General features: G+C 33.2%; 4 protein-coding genes across 4 annotated transcripts; 2 read left to right on the forward strand and 2 right to left on the reverse strand.

Moving 5' to 3' along the window:
• The first annotated feature begins 2,213 nt into the window (after nucleotides 1-2,213).
• LOC140873728 (uncharacterized) lies at nucleotides 2,214-4,579 on the forward strand. The gene has a single exon (XM_073276956.1). It carries the CDS (start codon nucleotides 2,977-2,979, stop codon nucleotides 4,276-4,278), a length of 1,302 nt encoding a protein of 433 aa, XP_073133057.1. The 5' UTR covers nucleotides 2,214-2,976; the 3' UTR covers nucleotides 4,279-4,579.
• An 8,147-nt stretch (nucleotides 4,580-12,726) lies between these two features.
• LOC140873624 (homeobox-leucine zipper protein HAT14-like) lies at nucleotides 12,727-14,348 on the forward strand. The gene is made up of 4 exons (XM_073276811.1): nucleotides 12,727-13,121; nucleotides 13,213-13,577; nucleotides 13,741-13,820; nucleotides 13,932-14,348. Exons 1-4 carry the CDS (start codon nucleotides 12,845-12,847, stop codon nucleotides 14,215-14,217), a joined length of 1,008 nt encoding a protein of 335 aa, XP_073132912.1. The 5' UTR covers nucleotides 12,727-12,844; the 3' UTR covers nucleotides 14,218-14,348.
• A 1,238-nt stretch (nucleotides 14,349-15,586) lies between these two features.
• Nucleotides 15,587-17,998, reverse strand: LOC140873737 (uncharacterized). Its single transcript, XM_073276971.1, has 3 exons — nucleotides 17,039-17,998; nucleotides 15,974-16,053; nucleotides 15,587-15,887 (listed from the first exon to the last, which is right to left on the reverse strand). The coding sequence occupies exons 1-3, from the start codon at nucleotides 17,921-17,923 to the stop codon at nucleotides 15,794-15,796; spliced, it is 1,059 nt and encodes a 352-aa protein (XP_073133072.1). The 5' UTR covers nucleotides 17,924-17,998; the 3' UTR covers nucleotides 15,587-15,793.
• Nucleotides 17,999-18,867: 869 nt separating this feature from the next.
• LOC140873625 (large ribosomal subunit protein eL21z/eL21y-like) lies at nucleotides 18,868-20,621 on the reverse strand. Its single transcript, XM_073276812.1, has 2 exons — nucleotides 20,304-20,621; nucleotides 18,868-19,292 (listed from the first exon to the last, which is right to left on the reverse strand). Exons 1-2 carry the CDS (start codon nucleotides 20,538-20,540, stop codon nucleotides 19,032-19,034), a joined length of 498 nt encoding a protein of 165 aa, XP_073132913.1. The 5' UTR covers nucleotides 20,541-20,621; the 3' UTR covers nucleotides 18,868-19,031.
• Between the last annotated feature and the right edge of the window lie 156 nt (nucleotides 20,622-20,777).

Here is a 20,777-nt window from a genome sequence, read left to right on the forward strand (position 1 = left end):
AAATGAATTGTAAGGTCTAATTCTAGATATATTAGAGAACACGGAAAACAAACAAGAATTCATGAATTTCGGAACTTTTCCCAATCACTCAAATTTACATCCCAAACTCTCACATTTATTTGTTTATTTAAAAATAGAATAAAAACAAATTAATGAACCTAACCCTCAATTTTGCTATACAACCTATAAACTCCTCAACTTACAGAAGATGTACGCATATACATAGATACATATCTAATCACCCGGTTACTCCAAATCAAACTGCGTAACCAATAGAAGTCGAATTTACGAAAATGGAAAAAAAGAAAAAAAAAAAAAAAAAGAAGATCGAAGTCGAATAGAAGTACATGAATCTTAAACAAAATTTTAGAGAAAAAAATCCTCAAATTCAATTCGTTCAGTTTTGAAAAACTAATAGAATTAGGCCCTGCCGATCATTATAATATGTAATACTCACGAGGCCAAAAAAGCAGAACTCAAGCGTGCGTTCGAGGATATCAATTCTCATGCATCAATATCATCTACATCTGATGTCTAATCAAAGACCAAGTTCAATTTAATTGCTAGTTTCTATTTTCTTGGGGGACGCCTCGATCTGAGTGATGCATACATATATAGAGAGACTAAAACCATGATTTTTTTTTTTAAAAGAAAAACACGTAACGCACCTGCATGGCTACAACAAATCAACACAAGAAAATAGAACATACAATACAATAAGAAAATCGCGAAGAACACTCATTCGAGACAAAGTTTGAATTCAAGAATTTACGAGAAGTGAGCGATAACACACGTACCTATCTTGCGAGAAAATCATGTTGGAGACAGAAACTACACAACAAAACAATGAAAAACTCGAACTCTTGAAATAAAAGAGTAGCGTTTCGTATATGATGATATATGTGAATCGATCATCGGTCTTGCATTTGCCGCGGACACAAGAAAGCAGAAAGTGGCGACAGCAACAACAGCATCAAAGAACTTTGATTGGATTCAAACTTTGATGCTGTTGTGGCTGTGGCGACTACTGATTTCTTTACGATTTCTCCATATGGAAGGGATCCATTTTTCTTTACGGAGATTATATATATATACTTGAATGATGATGCATGGAAGATGGGTAAATTTAGCGTGGCATTCACGGTATATATTATGGTCGAATACTTCTATTTTATTTATCTTTAATATATAAATGAATTATGAGATGAAATAAAATCTGCCGAAAATTTAGGCTTCAGGCTTTTTTATCAATCCCTCCCCAGATTTCGGATAGGATAAATTCAAATTCCTTCGAACTTTTAGGTAAAGATATCTATGTATATCTTATGGTATGGAATAACAAGGACTAAAGTAAATTAGATTTTAAAATTTTATGTAAATTAATTTTGAGAAATTTTGGATTAATTTGATAGTAGTTCGGGTAGTTCGATTCAAAAGGTTAAACAATTCTAGAGTTTAAAATTTTAGCCGAGATATTTTAAGAATTTTGGCTCCGCCATTGCCCAAAGAACATCAAAAGATGGAGGTTTATCAGTACATGTGGATCCACTAATTTTTCAATAGACCTCACATATATCGATAAATTTTCATCTTTAAATACACTATTAAGACCGTGTTGTAGCCCCGTACATGTGTGATGAAATTTTGAATAAGAAGATATATAGTTTTCCTGCAGATCATAGAGTATAGTTTTTTGTTTTTTGTTTTTTTTGAAAAAATCTTAAGAGTATAGTTTTATAATGAGAAAAAAATACTATACATATTATATTATCTTATTTTTCCTATGGTTGGGCCTGAGATACCGTACCAAAATATCGAATTATCGGAATATCGTACCGAAATTTTTTTGATATACAAACATTTTTTTGGAATACCGTATTTTTTTTCGGTATCTGTACGGTATCATTATGAATTTTTTATATACCAAAATTTTTAAATTTCGTTATCGGTATCGATATGAATTTTTTTCATATCAATATTTTTGATATGATATACTGAAAGCCCACCGTGACTTTCCCTACGATAGTTGGACTTGACTTCGGATCATAGATCCATCTAAGGTGGCCCAATAAAGTTGGCCCAAATGGCCTAAATTCTGTACATGGGCTCTGTCGTCTGGGCCCCACTACAGGTCCCGCCCCTTCAAAAATTAGTAGACAGAATATAGCTTCTCTTTGTTTTTGGCTCATTTCTTACAAACCATAGCTTTCTGAGTTGAGCCCAATTCACACACCATTTCTTTACCGATCCCACTCCCAGATCCCTTTTCTCTCAGTCTTCAGTGGTAAGATGGAGAAAAAATCAATGGGATATTCTTTTCAGTGCAACTAACCCAGCTCGATTCGCAACCCTAATTCGTCGATTTTTCTCTTGCCAGCGCATAATTACAATCTTTGTTTTCCGGAGGTCTCTCTGCCGCTCCCTGCAATTCGTCGTTTTGTTATCACATGTCGTTTTAACGCTTTATGTATTTGGAGTGTAAAGATCGAGTCTTGGTTTTCTTTGCGGCTTTTGTCTCCGAAAAGATGAAAACCCTTGGTTTGGTTTTCAGCGTGGAGCGTTTATTGAGATGTGTATTGGGTTTAGATTTTGAAATTCCGATGTTTTGCTCGTAATCTTTGTGATTGTTTCTTTCACCCTTTACCCCATTTTCAGTGATAAAGTTGTGGGTTTTTTTAAATTTGTTTGACTCTCCTGAAAAGCTGGGGTTCTTCAGTTGACTGGAACTGATTCTTGGTTTTTCTTCTCCGGTGATTTGGCTTTTAAAGTTGGATTCGTATTCTTTTTAGGCTAAAACAAAACCATGGTTTTAATTTTTCAGTGACGGTAGATATTTGTGTTCCCTGAATTCAATTAGGTTGTAAACCTTGTTTTGTGCGAGAAAATCGTGAGATTTTGTTTTTTTGGGGCATAAACCAGAAGGTCCTGTTCTGAAGGTTGGGTTTTGTCTATTGTTTGGGTTTGCTCATTATTTAGATGGCGGATGAGAATCCAAGTTCGAGAAATCTTGATCTCAATTTGGGACCTCTTGATAATTCAAGTAGTTATGATAGTTTGCCTGGATCCGGATCTTATCCATATGTTTCTATGAACCTGGAGGATTGGTTAGATGGTCCTGTTCATAGGGTAAGGGATGTTGTTAGGCAAAGGGGTCAACGGTGGCGGTCCTTGTGGAGGCAAGTTCCTATCCCGCCTGAAACTAGGAATCTTGCCCTAGAATTAAGTGGGGGGATTGACCAGCAGACTGGTGAGGGTAGTGTCGCAGCAGAGGAAAGGACTGTCGGGTCAGCCAAAGTGTGTGAAAATGGCGTTGGTTGTTTGGAAGATGGAGGCCTGGGTAAGAAGGAAGGTTGTGGGAAAAATGATGCTGATGATGGAAGCTTTTTCGATTGCAATATATGTTTGGATTTGGCCAAGGACCCTGTAGTTACTTGCTGCGGCCACTTGTTTTGCTGGCCGTGTCTTTACCGGTGGCTACATCATCATTCAGATGCGAAGGAATGTCCCGTTTGCAAGGGAGAGGTGATGGTTAAAAATTTGACTCCAATATATGGCCGGGGAAATAGCATAAGGGAAACAAGTGTTGATTCTAGCCTGAAGATCCCTCTCCGGCCTCAAGCACGGCGAGTTGAGAGCTGGAGGCAAGCCATTCAGAGGACAGCATTCACTATCCCAATGGAGGAAATGATTCGACGACTTGGAAGTACATTTGATCTTAGCCGGGAATTTTCCCAATCGCAGCCACGAAATACTGACGGTCCTCACGACTCACCTGAGAGAAGTAACTCGTTACTCAACCGAATTCTAACATCAAGAGGAATGCGCAGGGAACGCACTCCTGTCCCTGTTCTGCCATCTGAGGACATAATTGACTTGAGGGAAGGAAGTCCAACTGATTACGAGGTGAGGGATGGTCACCGGCTTTCGTCATTTTTTCTTCGTAGGTCAAGTTCACATCCAGCTGCTGCATTATTGAATCTTACCTCGGTAATAAACTCTGCCGAGAGCCTGGCTGCTGAGAGGTTGGTAGAATCTTATTTTCACGACCATCCGGTAGACATAAATCAAGAACTGCCTCCACCTGCCGATGATAGGGATTCGTTATCGAGCATTGCTGCTGTCATACACTCCGAGAGTCAGACGGTTGATAATGCTATTGAAATCGACTCCACAGTATCCCTCTCTACTTCGTCTTCAAGAAGAAGAAACAATGCTTCAAGAATTTCTGACGTGGATACCGGAGATTCCCGTGCACCTAGGAGGAGGAGATTACATTGATTCAAGATCATTTATGCTCTCAGGGTGAGGAATACCCTGAAACTCAGATGTTTGAACGGAGATGTTTGTAAACGGACTAGCATCCTATAGGTACCCCTTATCACTTGTTGTATTTGATCATTTGTTGGTGTAAATTTGAGTTTTCTTAAGGTTAAAAGTACCTAAAACCCTCCAGGTTTTTTATTGCTATAGTTCTAAGTTAAAACCTTGTTTGATCTATGCAACTTTTATAATGTGGAAGAATATGGGGCCAACTGATATGGATTCATATTAGTTGACCATTACAAATATATATTTTAGTCTGTTTTGTTGCCTACACTGTTGATTTTAGTGTCCTATCACAATTTCTTTGTTAATGGCTCTCCACCATTTGGTAGTGTTTTTTAATTTTTATAATCTCGATTGATTTTGAGATGGATATTTTTATTACTTCTTAGATTGGATTAGAGAAGGAAAATTGTTGCCTGAGAATTATTGGGGTATTTAATTTTTTAATAATAACTTGAAATAAAAAAAATGTGATAAATTATGATGCAAGGAGTGGGCAAGTGGAGGGAAATTAAACTTTTCACGAAAAAATAATTTAAAACATGATTTGATTTTTGTTTATGTTGGACCTTTTAAAGTATAAGGTCATCTCCAACTCATGTCCTTTAATTTTCATCCTTTGTCTTCTAAAATAGAGATCCGCGATCTCGATGTTGATCTCTATTTTTAAAAAACTTCTCCAACCTATATCCTCTAAATATTACCAAATACTCCATTTTTCTATTTTTTTTTACAACACACATATATATAATTAAATAATTACATAATATATCTTTCGACTAAATTATATATCTTTCAACTAAATTAATTTAATAAAATTCAAATAAATACCCTGTAATTTATTAATAATTATGTATTATATTATTAAACATATTAAAAATTAAAATTTACTCGAGTAGTTTTTTTAAAAAAAATACAATTATTTGGTCATTAAATTGCAAGCACATCAAAATAATTACATTGCCAACAACAAAAAACATTAATCATACAAACACAACTCACTAAATGTGTTCTGGTCGTATTTTTTTAAATAATGAATTTATTTTGTTAATTACTTGCATTTGATTTGATCCAAATACTACAAGTACAATAAATAAAGAAAAAAAGAAAGAACACTCAAATTAATAAAAATTAGACCAAATAACCCACCAACATTTAATATAAGTACGGAAAATAATATAAAATAATTTGAAACAAGGATTAAAAAATAAATTTGTATTTTAAGTGTTCTAATTAATAATTTTAGAAGATTGTATTTTCGTAAATAATTCATTCTTCAAAATCATCCTCCATTGCTACGATAATCCTCCATATTTGAAAAATCACTGTAGCATTCTCCAAAATGGAAGATACAAATGAAAATCGGTTGGAGCTCTAATCATCCTTTATTTTGGAGAAATTCTCCAAAAAGCGAACGAGAGTAAAAATGTAAAATCATTTTCAATATATATATATAATATATATGTGTGTGTGTAAAATACGTCCTAGTGGTATGGTAACATACCTTGTTGGTAATTAAAGATGCGTCTAATTAGACAAACTATTACGTGTTTATCTTGCCAAACTTGTCTTTTACATGAAATAATTTATAAAAATATTTTTTATCAAAAATATTATTTTCACATTATATATGGATTCCATAGCGACTTCTGAATTGAAGGAAGCATATATCATATCACAGGGAATTAAAGAGAGCCAACGAAGAATAAATAGGTGAAGAGTCAATTAGCCCAAGTCACTTGAATTTACATTTATTGGGCCACCTAGAACTAAATTAAAATCCACGCAAGTGGCTGAACTGGATAACCAAGTTTATTATTGGGCTATTCTTTTATTTATGTATTCCAGCCCACCAACAACTTAAACCGAGTAATAGTCCAATCTCCCTTTAAATAATTGTATTGCGAATCGATGATTCATGCGTGGCCTCAATTTAAAATCTTATATTCCGGAAAAGTGTTCGTATTTTCATTTCAAATTTTTTAGTATATTAAAAATCTTTATATTCCTTTCAATAAATGAGTACACTAAAAAGAAAAAAATACATGATGAAAAATCGTTGTAAATGTTTCAAAAGTTTCTTTTCCAAAAATAAATAAATAAATTATGACAAAAACTCTTATGAGACGGTCTTAAGGGTTGTTTTTTTAGACGGATCTTTTATATGAGTTATTCATTAAAAAGTATTACATTTTATGCCAAAAGTATTACTTATTATTATAAATATGAGTAGGGTTGACCCGTCTCACGGATGAGACCGTCTCACAGAAGTATTACGCATAAATTATATAATAATCACATGCTATCCATCTCACTAACAATTTACGTTGATGGTTCCATACTTCCATCATAACGTTGTATCCAAAATTTTCTATATCAAATATTCTCTACCACAATCTAGAAGACTAGATAATACATACGAGATATCGTTATTATGTCGCATGTCCAAATAAATTATGAAACTTATATGTGTCGTATGATATTATATTATCCTCTACATTTCTATCAAATAGTACATCATATTTATAGCTAGGCCGAACATCCGCCGTCGTGCTTCATTGGGCGCCATTAGCATTGCTATAATTAAAGTGAAAGCTTAATTAATTAAGACAAATCCATCATATCATATCTTCCCACTGATTATTATGAGAAATTAAATGTCCTATCAATGAGTTAACAGCATTAATAATTTTCATGATTAGTCAAATTTTAACGCCATTATGCTTTCATAATTTACCAATCCTCGATGGGCATGTATAATTAACTGCTTAATTATGTCGGCTATTTAATTATTAGGCGGGTTAGTTTAGGGTTTGCTCGCTTTACAGATTAATTAATGTTTTGTTATTGTATATTCTTGCAAATATAATACATGTATTATGTGCTCCCGCCGTAACAAATATACACTAGCTAACTTCTGATTATGAGTTTAATATTCAATATAAATTTTTTTTATTTGATTATATTGGTAAAAAAAAGTGATGATTATTTTGAAAAAAAAATATTAATTTTTTTCCCACTACAATGGTGTAATTGAGGATAGTAGGAAAGAAATTTTCCCGATTAAACCTTTTTTTGTATCCCAAAATCTTGTTCTTATTTTACCTTATTGTCCTATCTTTACATTTTCCAACATAATCACCATATTTAATTCATCTTCCCCCAAAATTAAGACCTTGCATCATCGATCAAAATTTCAGACTTATCTTTATATTTGAGATAATTAACTACTATCATGAACGTGATTTAGGCGAGTACAATAATTAATCCATCTTGTTAAATATCACGACAATTTTTATTAAAGTTTCATAACTTATATGCAGTGGATTTGAAATATCCCATTGAAATATGGATCAATTGTGTACCTTCCAAAGACTCAAAATTTGTATTATTTCATTGTCATAATATAGAAACCTGAAAATATTTTCAAAAGCGATTCCACGAGACAAAACTATTAAATTACATACATAAACAAATCAAAACTACGCTTCATAATAATGCTACTTAGATCTCCCAATTATATATGTACGAGTCAATTCTTATATTTAAGATGTGTTCAAAATGAACAAAATTCTTCCGATAACGTCTATGTCAATTTTTTTCGTTCAAATATAAATATTTTAAACACAGTAGAGCTCCGTCTCCGAATATATCTCATTTCCTATTTTTGTTCTATGCTGTAAGGATTATTATTCACTCCGAAAGTAAGATTAGTAGAGGTAATGAATAAGGTTGATCAAATTTAATCAAAAACCATTTAAAACGACTGAAGCGAAAATAAATATTTAAAATAAAATCCTTATATTTAGTGGGCATTATTATTTATTGAAAAAACCGTCGGACACCACCCAAAATCGCATAACTAATTTTACATTAAAAACAACAACTCGAAAAAAATATTTCAAAACAAACAATGGATAGCAATTCAGCTAAAATATTAGGAAAAAACTGCTCAAATTGTACCGTGATTAAGGGTTGCATACCGTTAAAAATTGAATTAGACCTAATTCATCTCAAAAGCTAGCTCAAGAGGTGAGGATTATCCATGTCTATATAATGAACTCTCAGGTTATTTACCCAATCGATGTGTGACATAAAATTAACACACCAACACATATCATACCAAATATCGAATTATCGGCATACCGTACCGAATTTTTTTCAATATATAGATATTTTTTTGGTATACCGAATTTTTTTTGGGTATTTATACGATATCAATATGGATTTTTTCCATACCAAAATTTAAAAATTTCATATCAATATCAATATAAATTTTTTAATATCAATATTTTTTGTACGGTATATCAAAAATTATTTTTAACCGTGGTGAGCCGGAGTAATTCCAATTTCACCAATTTTCTGATAAAAGTGTAAAGTTATGTATTGAAAATTTCGAGTTAAAAAGAGGCCTAAACTGGTAAGTATATATAGGGTTAGGTAGCTGTATAAATAAACAAGATTCATGCCTGAGACACAATCTCCACAAGTCAGCTCAACAAGATCCTCTCTCTCTCTCAATAAATATTATTTATTTAATTAATTCCTTTCTTTATATAATTTAATTACAACAGCATTTACAGTTAAGTATTTTTAAAATATATATACATATATATCTATGTGATGTGACCGTGGCCTGACATTGATTTGGGGTACCCTGAAGTGATTAAAAACAAGAAATTATCTCATTATTATCAGATCATTTCGAGTTCTTCCATTCATTCACCGTTTTAGACTAAATTATTCTATTAAAAAAGATTGTTTCAAGGGAAAAAAATGGCTTTCATATTTTCTATCATGTTCATACCAATGTGTGTGTTCATGCATGCACGTAGACTTGTGTAAATTTACTTTTCTTGCTCATTCTTTAATATATAAAAAAATTTGTATAGATCTATAAATAATTAAATAGATCACTTCTTCAAGGGTATGTTCTCATTTTTATTAAACTTCAGTTCCCATTTTAGTTCTAAAAAGTATCCTTATTTTATATGGTTTGGGATATTGTTGACTTGAGTATCGAAAACCGATATCTCTAACTTTTTATTTGTAACGTAAACGACGATATGTTGTTTAGCATCTTTAACTTTTTATTTGTAACGTAGATGACGATATGTTGTCTTGTTCTCAATATTCACGGAGATGACATGATCAATACATTCGGATCTAATAATTCTGCTGCTTTCACTTGTATTTTTTTAATTCAGGTAAATATTTCATTCGATTATAGTGTATATATATATATATATATATATAAACAATGCATCCTAATATAATTACAAAATATCTAAGAACACCCGATACTGTGCTAAACTTGCACACCGATGGTGGAGTTAAAAATAATATGGTTCGGTCGTAGTTTATGATTGAGGCCTGCTCCAGTTTCAATAATTGCAATGGTCCCCAAAAGCAAGACATATCCAATACATTTCTCCAACACGCCTGTGGGACCATTAATATATATATATATTATATATATATATATTATATGTGTGTGTTTGTGTGTAATTACAAAAATTAAAACTAAAGGCAAATAGCCAAACACTATCTTTTACATGATTATTGTTGCCCGAAAAATTAATTTTTTTATAAAAAATAATTAAATTAAAATGATAATTTTACAAGTATATTGTATATAACTTTGATAAAAATATTAATACATGTTTAGTTTTGATCAATTCAAATTTTTGGACGTACCAAAACATCCGTTAATTAAACAACTTACAATATTAAAATTTTTGTTACTATTGTGAATCAGTACATTTCCACCAAACCCCGTTTCGAGGATGTCATATATATCATGCGTAAGAATATATTACCCCATTCATTGCGCCGAACTTGTCATTTTAGTATTTTACATATATTGTTTATTATTATTTGGCAATGTGTTATTTTATTATATATTCAATAATTGACATATACCTATATATATATATAATACATATATATATATATATAATCTTCCATAATTTATAGATTTGTCCTATGGTTAGTGATCTTCTGTAGGAATATCGTGGTTATAGTAATTTATTTCAACTCTTTTAATTCTAGTTAGCCATCGGTGCTTTGACATTAATTTATTAATTAACGCCCCTTTATTATTTGGGGACTCATCAATGTAATTATTTTTCATTTTCAAAAATTTTCTTGGATGTCTTGGTTATTTGCTCATTCAAAAATCTATTCGGTGGCTTTGAAATCATACAAATTTCACAATAAATTATATTTTAGAAATAAATTATGGCCATATATATAAATTGAAAAAAAAATTATAATAAAATTTGGCATGAATTAAAAGTACTTTACATTTGTAATTAAAATAATTATCGATCTAATTCTAATTTTGGCAAGAGAGCCTCACCTCACTTAATTTGAATTAATAATTATGAACAAAGAATAGGTGGGCTCTGCACTCAACTAGTCCCTCCGCGAGACGCCTTTTGTAACCTAATCTCGCCATAGATTTGCCAAACCTACAAATTTGAGACTTTTAGCTAGAGAATTAAGTGAATATCGTGGGTTGTCCCTGTAAATATTCTATATATGATATCTATTTCTCAATTTTTTTCCAGCCAAATACAATATAAAATGGTATAATTTTTTGTTTAATTAAGAAATTTTAGTGACTGTTTTAAAAATTACATATACGTGAGGTTTATGATTTTTTCTATTATTGTAAAGCACTTATATGATAACAAATTCACCCAATTTTATACAATATATATGTACATTATGTAAGTTATGTAATAATAAAATATGGTTGGTTTTATCGTTATATGTCAATCATGGGATTTTATCACTAGCCGAATGGCTGTCCCGCTAAAGCTTATATTTCACACTGATCATATCACATCATTAAACCTAAAAGAATTAACAGTGATATATATATATATAATATATAATATGTGTGTGTATATATATAATATAAAATTGTGTGTGCGTGTGTACAGTTAAAGTAGAGTAAATTATTATATTGTTTCCCCAATAATACAAAATGCGTGCTTCATATAAATCAATAATATTGTTTGGACAGAATCATTATACTCTGCCAAATTCCTCCCCACTTACTCTCAATTAGTCTTGCCTAACTTTTTCACTAAATTTTAAATATATATATATATATAACAATATATTATTTTCAATTTGCCTATTAATTAACTAATTAATCCCTGAAGAAGATTCAAAATTGATTATTAACTTAAAAAATAAGATATTTTGATTATACATTACAGATAAACTGTAACGTGGTCAAATATTGTATACGACTCCTTTGTAAAATCTCAAAATAATTGGAAATCTTATGTAAAAAAAGATAAATAGGCTATTAATATCCTATATAAATGTACAAAAATTGTTATTAAATCATACACAAATTTTTTTTTGTAATATGATACTATAAAATATCAAAAAATAAAAATAAAATGCTACAATTTGATTGAAAAATAAAACATAAAAAAACAATGGGATTTATATTCATTTGAACTGATTAGATTTTGAATCATAATATAAGCATATATAAAATGTGATGAAAAATTATTTGTATACTGCAAAAGAGTTAAGAGTCATATTAATATTTTTAAGGGGTACGTACCTGAATCTCTATGAGCAATGTTTTTGGGGAAAAAATATATATTAAAAACTATTTATTTGTTACATGGAATATTATTAACCCTTTGAGATTTTAAAGGGGTTGTCTACAATTTACACTCATAATAACAATAAAATTATATAAATTGGACAACGAGTCTAAGAATTATTAGTTAAATGTTGAATTACTTTACTAATATTGATTGACGATTTGACAATAATTTTTTGATTTTATTTATATAAGAATGCTTTTATCTCCCGAATAATCTTAAAATGCCTTGTCAATTATTATAATGATCACATGTGTACGTAAAATTTGATCATTACATTTAATTTTTCAAAATAAAATATTGAATATATCTTAAACCTATCTTCTAATTGATAACACAAATGCACGCAAAACCTTTTATATTTTTGTTAGCTATAGGGGATGACAGAACTGAAACAATGGAGTTAATTTATCTTAATCAGTGTGAATAATGTTGAAAAATGCATATTGTGTATATGATAAATAATAAATTAAATTTTCTTAAAAATTTTAAAATGACTAATTGATAAATCAGAAGCTAAAATCAATCATATACATACAACGCAACAAATATTAAAAGGAAAAGAGGAGACATAAATGACATATATATATAATACTTTACCCCAAAAAACATTTTATGACCATCGATATATAATTAATACATCACGTGCATTTTGTCAACCCTGGATTTTCTACATTTTATAATTATAATTATAATATAATATAATATACTTTGCTTGCCATTACTTTTTGTCAAATCATAATAAATCTGAGGGGTGCCAGTATGTATCTCTTCGATCAATGAGAGCATTGGAGTACTGCTTTCTTTTTTTTTCTTTTCAAACAAATTAAATTACCTCTGCAGAATCCTCCATTTGTGAAGAAATCTTCCCCCACTGTTTAATGGAGTTGGCTCTGAGTTTAGGCGACACCCCAATGAAGCCCTTTTCTTTTCTTGAAAAATCACAAGATTCCCGTCTTGTTGGTGATCAAGATCAGTTAGGTTTCTGCATGGCCGTCGCGAAACTCACCACTTCTGACCCAGCAGAAAAAGACCATGTTTCCCACGATCATCCGCCGGTTCAGCTCGATCTCATGCCTTTTTCTCCGGTTCACAGGAGTCAACCATCTGTACTACTCACCAAGTTCCCTTTACCATGGCTCACACAGAGCTGCGCCTGTAAATATATATACCGCTCTTTGAAATTTAAAAAAAAAAAAAAAACTTTACTTTTTGTATCATGAGTCTGATGTTGTATTGATTCTTACAGTGATGGGTGAACCGAGAAGTGGGTCGGAGGCGAACCGGAGAACCGGCTCGTTGGTGAATGAAAACCCTCGTGAGGATAAGATATTGGAAGGTGGTGGTGGTGGTGGTGGTGCCGCTGTTTCTAGTTTTCAGATGGATTCTTCTTCGGTGTTAATTAGAAATGGGAAGAGGGATTTCGATTGTTTGGCTTCTTGGAATTACAACGAACAATTAGTGGACAGTGGCGGCGATGGAGGTGGCTCTAGCTCCAGAGGAAGTGATGAGGAATATGATCAAAATGGTGTTTCCAGGAAAAAACTCAGACTCACCAAAGAACAGTCTTCTTTTCTTGAAGACAGTTTCAAAGAACACAACACACTCAACCCTGTAAGTCTAGTCTTTTTATATATATGTACAACTCCATCAACCACAGCCACTTGATCAATTTTAAAAAATTATATACATATGGTTTGCAACTCGTGTGCCAGAAGTTTATATTATATGTAAATGAAAAGTACTTGAATGTATATATATATGTATATGGTAACAGAGGCAAAAGCTTGCGCTGGCAAAGCAGTTGAATCTCCGTCCCCGACAAGTGGAAGTATGGTTCCAGAACAGACGAGCAAGGTAAACGCCAAAGATTGTATTTTTTCTTCTTCTTAAATTCATGTTTTTGCAAGATCCCACAACTTTCTTGCTAATTACACATATCATATGATTGGTTTTTGAATCAACCAGAACGAAATTGAAGCAGACGGAGGTGGATTGTGAGTATTTAAAGAGGTGTTGTGAGAGATTGACGGAAGAGAACAGAAGGTTGCAGAAGGAGCTTCAAGAATTAAGAGCTCTCAAAGCTTCACAGCCATTTTACGACCACTTACCTCCAACCACTCTAACAATGTGCCCCTCCTGCGAAAGGGTGGCCACCACCACCAACACCGCAGCCGCCGCCGTTTCCGCCACGGTGGCTGCTAATACAGAGCTCTTTTTAGCTAGCAAAACCGCCGATCAGGCTACTTCTTGATCAATAGTGAAAGGCTACAGAAGAAAAATGTGATTTGTTTTTCGTTTTTTCTTTGCTTGTTTTTGTTTTTGTTTATTTTTATTTTTTTCCCATTTTGTATATATATATATATACCTGGTATTTGGAATATAATTTTTTTGGGGTCTATTGAATTTTTGTTTTTTTATTTTAATTTCTTGATCTGTTTAATATCCCGTGGATATATAATTTTTTTTATGATATCCCGTGAATTTTGTGGGGCAGAAGCCTGTAGAAGTGATGAATATTGTTCTGGTTTGATGATTGAGAAAACAAAATGATGAAAGGTGAATGATGATTTTGGTGAGTGTTGTTTCCCGAATCATCAAAGTATAAATTGTTATGAATATGATGACATGTCCAATTTTTTAATACCTACAATTTCATAAATTTATATATAATATGATAATGAGAATTGAACAAACAAATATTATTAAGTAAAGGTCACTATTAATCGTTTTCTTTAACTTTTGGCTTTTTCATTTTTTACTTGTAAATCATTAATTTAATTTTGGTCTTCATGAGTAATGGAAACTTCCAATTTATAAATACCGTTCAAACTAAAAAATAATTGATATAAAAAATTCACGCATGATTAAAGCTGATATAATCTTGTGACAAATAAGCATGCCTCATTCAATCAAATCGATATCGTGTCTTGTGTCTGAAGATAATCAGGCAATGACTTAATTGATCATGACGAATTGTATGTATATTTTATTTAATCAAGCCGCAAATGGTCGAGATCAAGCAGTTTTAGAGAATTTATTTATTTAAGTCCATACATTTTTTCTTCCAAAATAATATATATATGTGTGTATATACGTATTTTGAATGAGACAGGTGATCATGTCCTCACATTTAGAGACAGAAAAGATTAAAGTTGTCTCTCAAGAGTGGTAAAAGGCCACCAACGCTAATCTAAGTACAGAGACCAAGTGCCAGTGAAAAGGTTTTTTTTTTTTTTTTTTTTTTTTTTAAAAAAAAGTAGTAAAATGCAAAAAATAAACAAGGAATTGGTGTTTGAAAAGAAGCAGCATATGCATTCAAATACTAAGAGGATTTCAAACAAAGTCTGCCGTGAAACGGAGACAGATGATGCTCAAACCATTCCGAGTTCGGTATAGAAACACAAGCATGTAAAAACAAGAGATAAACGAGCACCAGCAACTAAAACTTCACCACTTCCCCAAATATTCTTACTCGACCTATTTCAAAATCTAGGAGTGTAATCGTTAGTATTAAAAGTCAACTACCAGAAGAGATTAAGCAGGACCTTAATTACAAGCTAAAGAAAGATTTACAGCAACTTCGCAGAATATGCAAAAAATGTGGCATGTGGAATTATCTAATATCAGAATTCATCACTCAAAGAGTAGATTAGCTTATTGCAAAGAAATTCGATACATTATAGAAAATTCACCATAAACAACATTTCGTGTAACACCGGCCCACAAACTTTGGGTCTTTAAAGTCACATTAAATGATTAAATCCATATTTCAATAGTCAAGAAACAATGACAAGGTTCTTCAACAGTATAAGAGCAAAGTGAACATTTCACATTCCAAAGCCAAAAACTGCCCGTATTTTGTGGAAAATAAGATCCCGCCATCCTCTCTCAGTATTTTCCACCACCGTTGCATTTCCATATCTGCAAGATCGTAAATTATTGACAAGAGAAATAAAAAAGTCACAAAAGAAAATTACTAACATATTACACGATCAAGAGTTACAAACCTATCTTCCTCAGGTATATCCGTGTGTGTGAGCTTGACAATTGTCACGCTAGGTTCAGGCTCCTCAAAAGTAAGACGCACCTACATAATCAAGGATATGTCATGCCACCAGCAAAATGCTTACTTCAAAAGTTCAAACACAGTTAAATTGATACATATACATCAGGGACCAGTTGGCTTGATATAGCAGACATAATACACAACAACAAAATGAAATTGAGGAAAATTCATTAGCTAATCCAGGTTCATATAGATGTAAAATCCACACACGTGATTTGGACCAAAGCTATTGCAGAAAAGGAAAAACTGATGTCATGGCATTCATCAATCAACAGAGGATCCTTCGGCTTATCCTAGTAACCCAGCAAAACTATGCTTCTATACACACAGATATGTTTATCTTATAAACATTCAGTACATTTGGTGACAAAAGGTGCATCTCAAATTATTCGTAAAACATATATCACGTCCTGTTATTATCAAATCCCAGTTCAGATTTTATCCTCGGAAGGGCTACTGAAGGGCAACAGGCATCCATAACCTCTTCTGTGAAGAATATTCAGATGCTCGGGAAACAAGAAAGCACCAGCATAGAGTTATTTATACACTAGGAATCTGTTGAGTATACACTTTGCTGGTCTCACTCCTTAATCAGCAAGTTGCCAATGTATGTTATTCAACAGGAATACGCGCGCGCGCGCGCACGCACACACATTGTAAAATAGACCAACAACCAGGCATGCACATACATTAGTCACAGACTGCTGTTAACTCAGTATTGGAAATCATTCAAGGGCCTAGCGAATGTAAATAAAAAAGTCCTCCATTTTTCTTTAAACGAGAGCTTAAGAAGGCAGCACACATCATCCAACTAAAACACCAACAAAGTTTCATAAATACATCAACAACAAAAGCAAACAAATTTAGCCTTTCTCTACCATATCATACAATAGAACTTAAAGAATTAACGTTGTGGAAGTGGAAATTAATGTGGCACATGTTAAAAATCACCAAAAACGAACAATTTAGTTAGGATTGCTAATAAGGATAGAATATTTAATCATACCTTGGACACTATGCCATCCGGCCAGCTACCAAACCGCCAATTCTGAACAATGAACTTGCCCTCTTGCAACTCCAGATTCCTACCAGTCACCGATCCGTCGAAAATACTGAACTCTCCCCCCACCTCTTTACTTATGCTTGCATTGCTCTGAGTGAACCCCTTCCACCTATTCTCGTCCATCAAAATCTCGTACATATCTTTTGCCCGACAGTAGAACTTCTCGCTCATCGTTATCGTCTTAAATCCTTCCCTTTTCTTTTCCTCCTTCTTGCTCTCCTTCACAGCACTATTGTTCCCGACATTAGCCACATCGGTAGAGGGCGAAAAAGAACTGGCTTTCTTCGCCACAACCTTCTTAACCTCCAAGTCGTCCTTAGCAGGCCCACCTTTAGCCATTGCATCAACATACTCTCTAATCTTCTCAAACACAAACGGCTTCCCCTTGGCAAGAAACGCCTCCTTCAATCTTTTCCCCACCGGCCCATCATCCTTGATAGTAACCCTAATTTCAGGATCCTCACCGGCGTTCTCATCAGAAATATAGGGCACTTCAACAGAACCCTCGGTGGACAAAATCACGGAATCTTTATCAGAATCCTTGGCCTCCGCAACGTAGGAAAGAACCAGATTAAGCTCATACCCAGGTATTATCTTCCCTTTGCGAACATTAACATAGGCTTCGCCTTCAAGCTTTTCTAGATTCTTGGTCCTGATATAGAGATTTCCCTCGCCCGAGATTAAGTTTTTGTTGCAAAGTAGATTCTTGAAGAAATTCCTCGACCAATCTAGGCAATTGGTTTCGGACCAATGCCAGTTGTGGACATTGGTACCGTCGGGACGATCCTCCACAATCCAGCGCTTATCGCCCTCGCCGATTCTCGCCATTGATAGAGCACGAAGTGTGTTGGGGATGAGGAAGAAGCAAGAAGAATCCAGACGACAAATGGAAATTTAACTGTGAACTAAATGGAAGGCTCTAGAAGGGAAATCATAAAACCAAATGGGCAATTTCTGCAACCGAAGCCTCTAGAAGTTAGAATTAGAACTAATTTTTTTTCCCTAGCTTTTGTTCTTCACTTTTTAAACTGTTAAATTTCAAATTTCAAAATAAAATTGTTTCCGAGCTTATTTAAAGTGCTTTCAATCCTGTAATCAGTGAATATTTGTTAGAAATTTAGAAACACTTGAATAAGATTATACAGACACTATTTTAGTGACAAACTATATTTTCAGTATATTTCGATGAAGCTAAAAAGAAAAATAAAATAACATTCGATTGAAAAATTATGGTTGTAGCATATTTTAATCAAGAAGATGAAAAATGTTTTGTTACAAACTGAGAGATTGAAATAAGAACAAAATCTCCGAATAAATTTTAAAACCTATTTATTGGTTAAGTTCACTACATTAAAAGATTTATAATTTCAAGAATATTTCATGTTCATCTAAATATCAACAATTGCTAAAAAAAAATTGTTTATAGTGAATAATTAGGCTTCCTCTACATTTCGTTTGAACAGAAAAGCCGTATATCATAACATATTTACACATTTGAAAGGGAATTGTGAAGCACGCGTTACATTATCTCCACTTCCACTGATACTTCGTGCATAATTGATATGATATAAAAGCTAACACAAAAACATGTCAAATATTACTTTTTATGTCAAATAATAAGTTTCATCGTGGATTCTCACAAATTTAAATCCCCGAGATCATCTCACATGAACCAACTGAGAAGCCCAGGGGAATCCGGCAGGCCTTGAACCATCATAAATTATAACATAACAAATATCTAAAAAACAAATGGAGATTAACATGAACAGAAATGCAATTCGTTCAAAACATCAACTTCTCATATATGATAATTTAAAAAACGGATGCTTTTACTCGTAAAGTCAGACAGACGACATCACCAACATGCCCCAAAGTTGGTCTGGATTATCAATATCTATAATAAAGAAAAGGAAAGCCATACAGAAAGACTCCAACATTAGTAACCACCCTTGAGGTCATTGACCACGTCGTACGGGATGGGAGTGACGGTCTCTAGCAAAGCACCCTCCACCACCATAAAACCAGGTTTGGGACCCTCTGGCTGCCTCTTTGTGCTAATAATTTTACCTTGTGCCTTGGCCTCGGCCTTCAATTGATCATTCTTCTTGATCCTCAGAAGGATGTCCTCATGGCAACGTGATGGCTGAACATGTTCCACACGAACATGTAATCTTTTCTTTATGATTCTGTTACCAACCTGCATTCACAAGAACACGACACCGGGTTATTACATTTGATCGTCGTCATTGAAAAATGACATGCGATAACAACAAAGGGGAAAGAATAAAACAAACATTTGAAGAGATTAAAAAAAGTTGTTATTGAAATACATAAAGAAAGAGTTGTCCTCCCCAATCATTTGCCCAACCGAAAATAAAAAGACAGACTTTGCTTTGTGTACTCATTGATTGGTAATACAAGGGTTTTTTAGTAGTACAGCATGTTTCTTTTAATTGTAGGATTACCAGCTTTCATCTCTGACATGGTCAGGCTGGATTTATGATGTTACCATTTCTTTTCAAAAGTTAGTCGGTTACTGATTAATGGATTTTTTTTATTAAACTAAATTCAACATCGGCACAACGAAGACATAGAGGAGATGCAATAGGGAAAGCTTCATAAAGACCATATACATCACGAAATTCGAGCGAAAGCAGGAAACTTCACAGATTACCAATGCCTGCTCGGTTTTATAAGATTCTTTGATTTAATCAAACTTCGTGAGGTAGATACAAAGCTTTGTGCTTAACAAATCTGTCAAAAATACAGATAGGCTAGGAAATGTATCCAGATGTTCTGTTGTGAGTTCATTTAATCTCTTCTTATCCTGTTGTTGACAAAACCCAAATATAATACTTTGTGAGTCCTAAGAAGTGCAAGATGCTCTAAATTATCGAACTTTAATTATCATGGTAGTAGTCTCGTATAATCTAAATATAAAACCTAAAAATCTTATATAAACTCCACTCAAGGCAGCAGCTGTTTCGAGGAAAATACATAAAAAATTCTCATGAGTCATGATCGACAAAAAACGAGCTGAGAGGAGATCATTTCCGTATCAACTTACATAGCCTAATCACACATATATACGGTAAAAAAAACATGGAAATAAAACGATATAGTCAAATGGGCATCTAAATTCAGCATAAAAACATGATATATGCTTGCACAAATGCATACACAAAAAGTAGGTGCACTCGATCCTTACCTGCTTGTTGACTTCAACGCCGATGGCGCGCTTGGTAACGTTCCAGACCCGACCCGTTCTTCCATGATAGAACTTGTGTGGCATACCCTTGTGAATCGACCCGTTTACCTTAACATCTACGTAATCCCCGACCTTGTAGGTCCGAAGGTAGGTGGTGAGATGTGTGGGACCCTTCTTCCTGAAAGCACGAGCGAACAGATCCCGAGTACGCGACCTCAATCCGTGTCCCGCCGGCATTTTTTCAGTGTTCTTGCTGGCTCGCCCCTGCTTCTCTCTGGGAGAAAAGAAAAGAAATGGTTGCTGGAGCTAGGGTTTCTGGCGATATTTGGGCCCGTGTAAATATGGTTATTTTATTGAATTCGTTTCTAAATATTGGGCTTTCATAAACTATTGGGCCGATTAACAAGAATATTTACACCCCACAAGAATAAAGTCTGTGAACGAAAGAGAAAATAGATAAATCGGTCTTCTAAT

This window comes from Henckelia pumila, unplaced genomic scaffold (assembly GCF_033568475.1).
Source record: "Henckelia pumila isolate YLH828 unplaced genomic scaffold, ASM3356847v2 CTG_80:::fragment_1, whole genome shotgun sequence".
Classification (NCBI taxonomy): domain Eukaryota; kingdom Viridiplantae; phylum Streptophyta; class Magnoliopsida; order Lamiales; family Gesneriaceae; genus Henckelia; species Henckelia pumila.

Coding starts and splice junctions, on each gene's coding strand:
- LOC140873737 (XM_073276971.1), bottom strand. CDS start 17,923: ATGGCGAGAATCGGCGAGGGCGATAAGCGCTGGATTGTGGAGGATCGT. Junction 16,054..17,038: donor CGGATGGCATAGTGTCCAAG/GTATGATTAAAT, acceptor TTGATTATGTAG/GTGCGTCTTACTTTTGAGGA. Junction 15,888..15,973: donor GATATACCTGAGGAAGATAG/GTTTGTAACTCT, acceptor ACGATCTTGCAG/ATATGGAAATGCAACGGTGG.
- LOC140873624 (XM_073276811.1), top strand. CDS start 12,845: ATGGAGTTGGCTCTGAGTTTAGGCGACACCCCAATGAAGCCCTTTTCT. Junction 13,122..13,212: donor GCTCACACAGAGCTGCGCCT/GTAAATATATAT, acceptor TGATTCTTACAG/TGATGGGTGAACCGAGAAGT. Junction 13,821..13,931: donor TTCCAGAACAGACGAGCAAG/GTAAACGCCAAA, acceptor TGAATCAACCAG/AACGAAATTGAAGCAGACGG.
- LOC140873728 (XM_073276956.1), top strand. CDS start 2,977: ATGGCGGATGAGAATCCAAGTTCGAGAAATCTTGATCTCAATTTGGGA.
- LOC140873625 (XM_073276812.1), bottom strand. CDS start 20,540: ATGCCGGCGGGACACGGATTGAGGTCGCGTACTCGGGATCTGTTCGCT. Junction 19,293..20,303: donor GCGTTGAAGTCAACAAGCAG/GTAAGGATCGAG, acceptor TTGTGAATGCAG/GTTGGTAACAGAATCATAAA.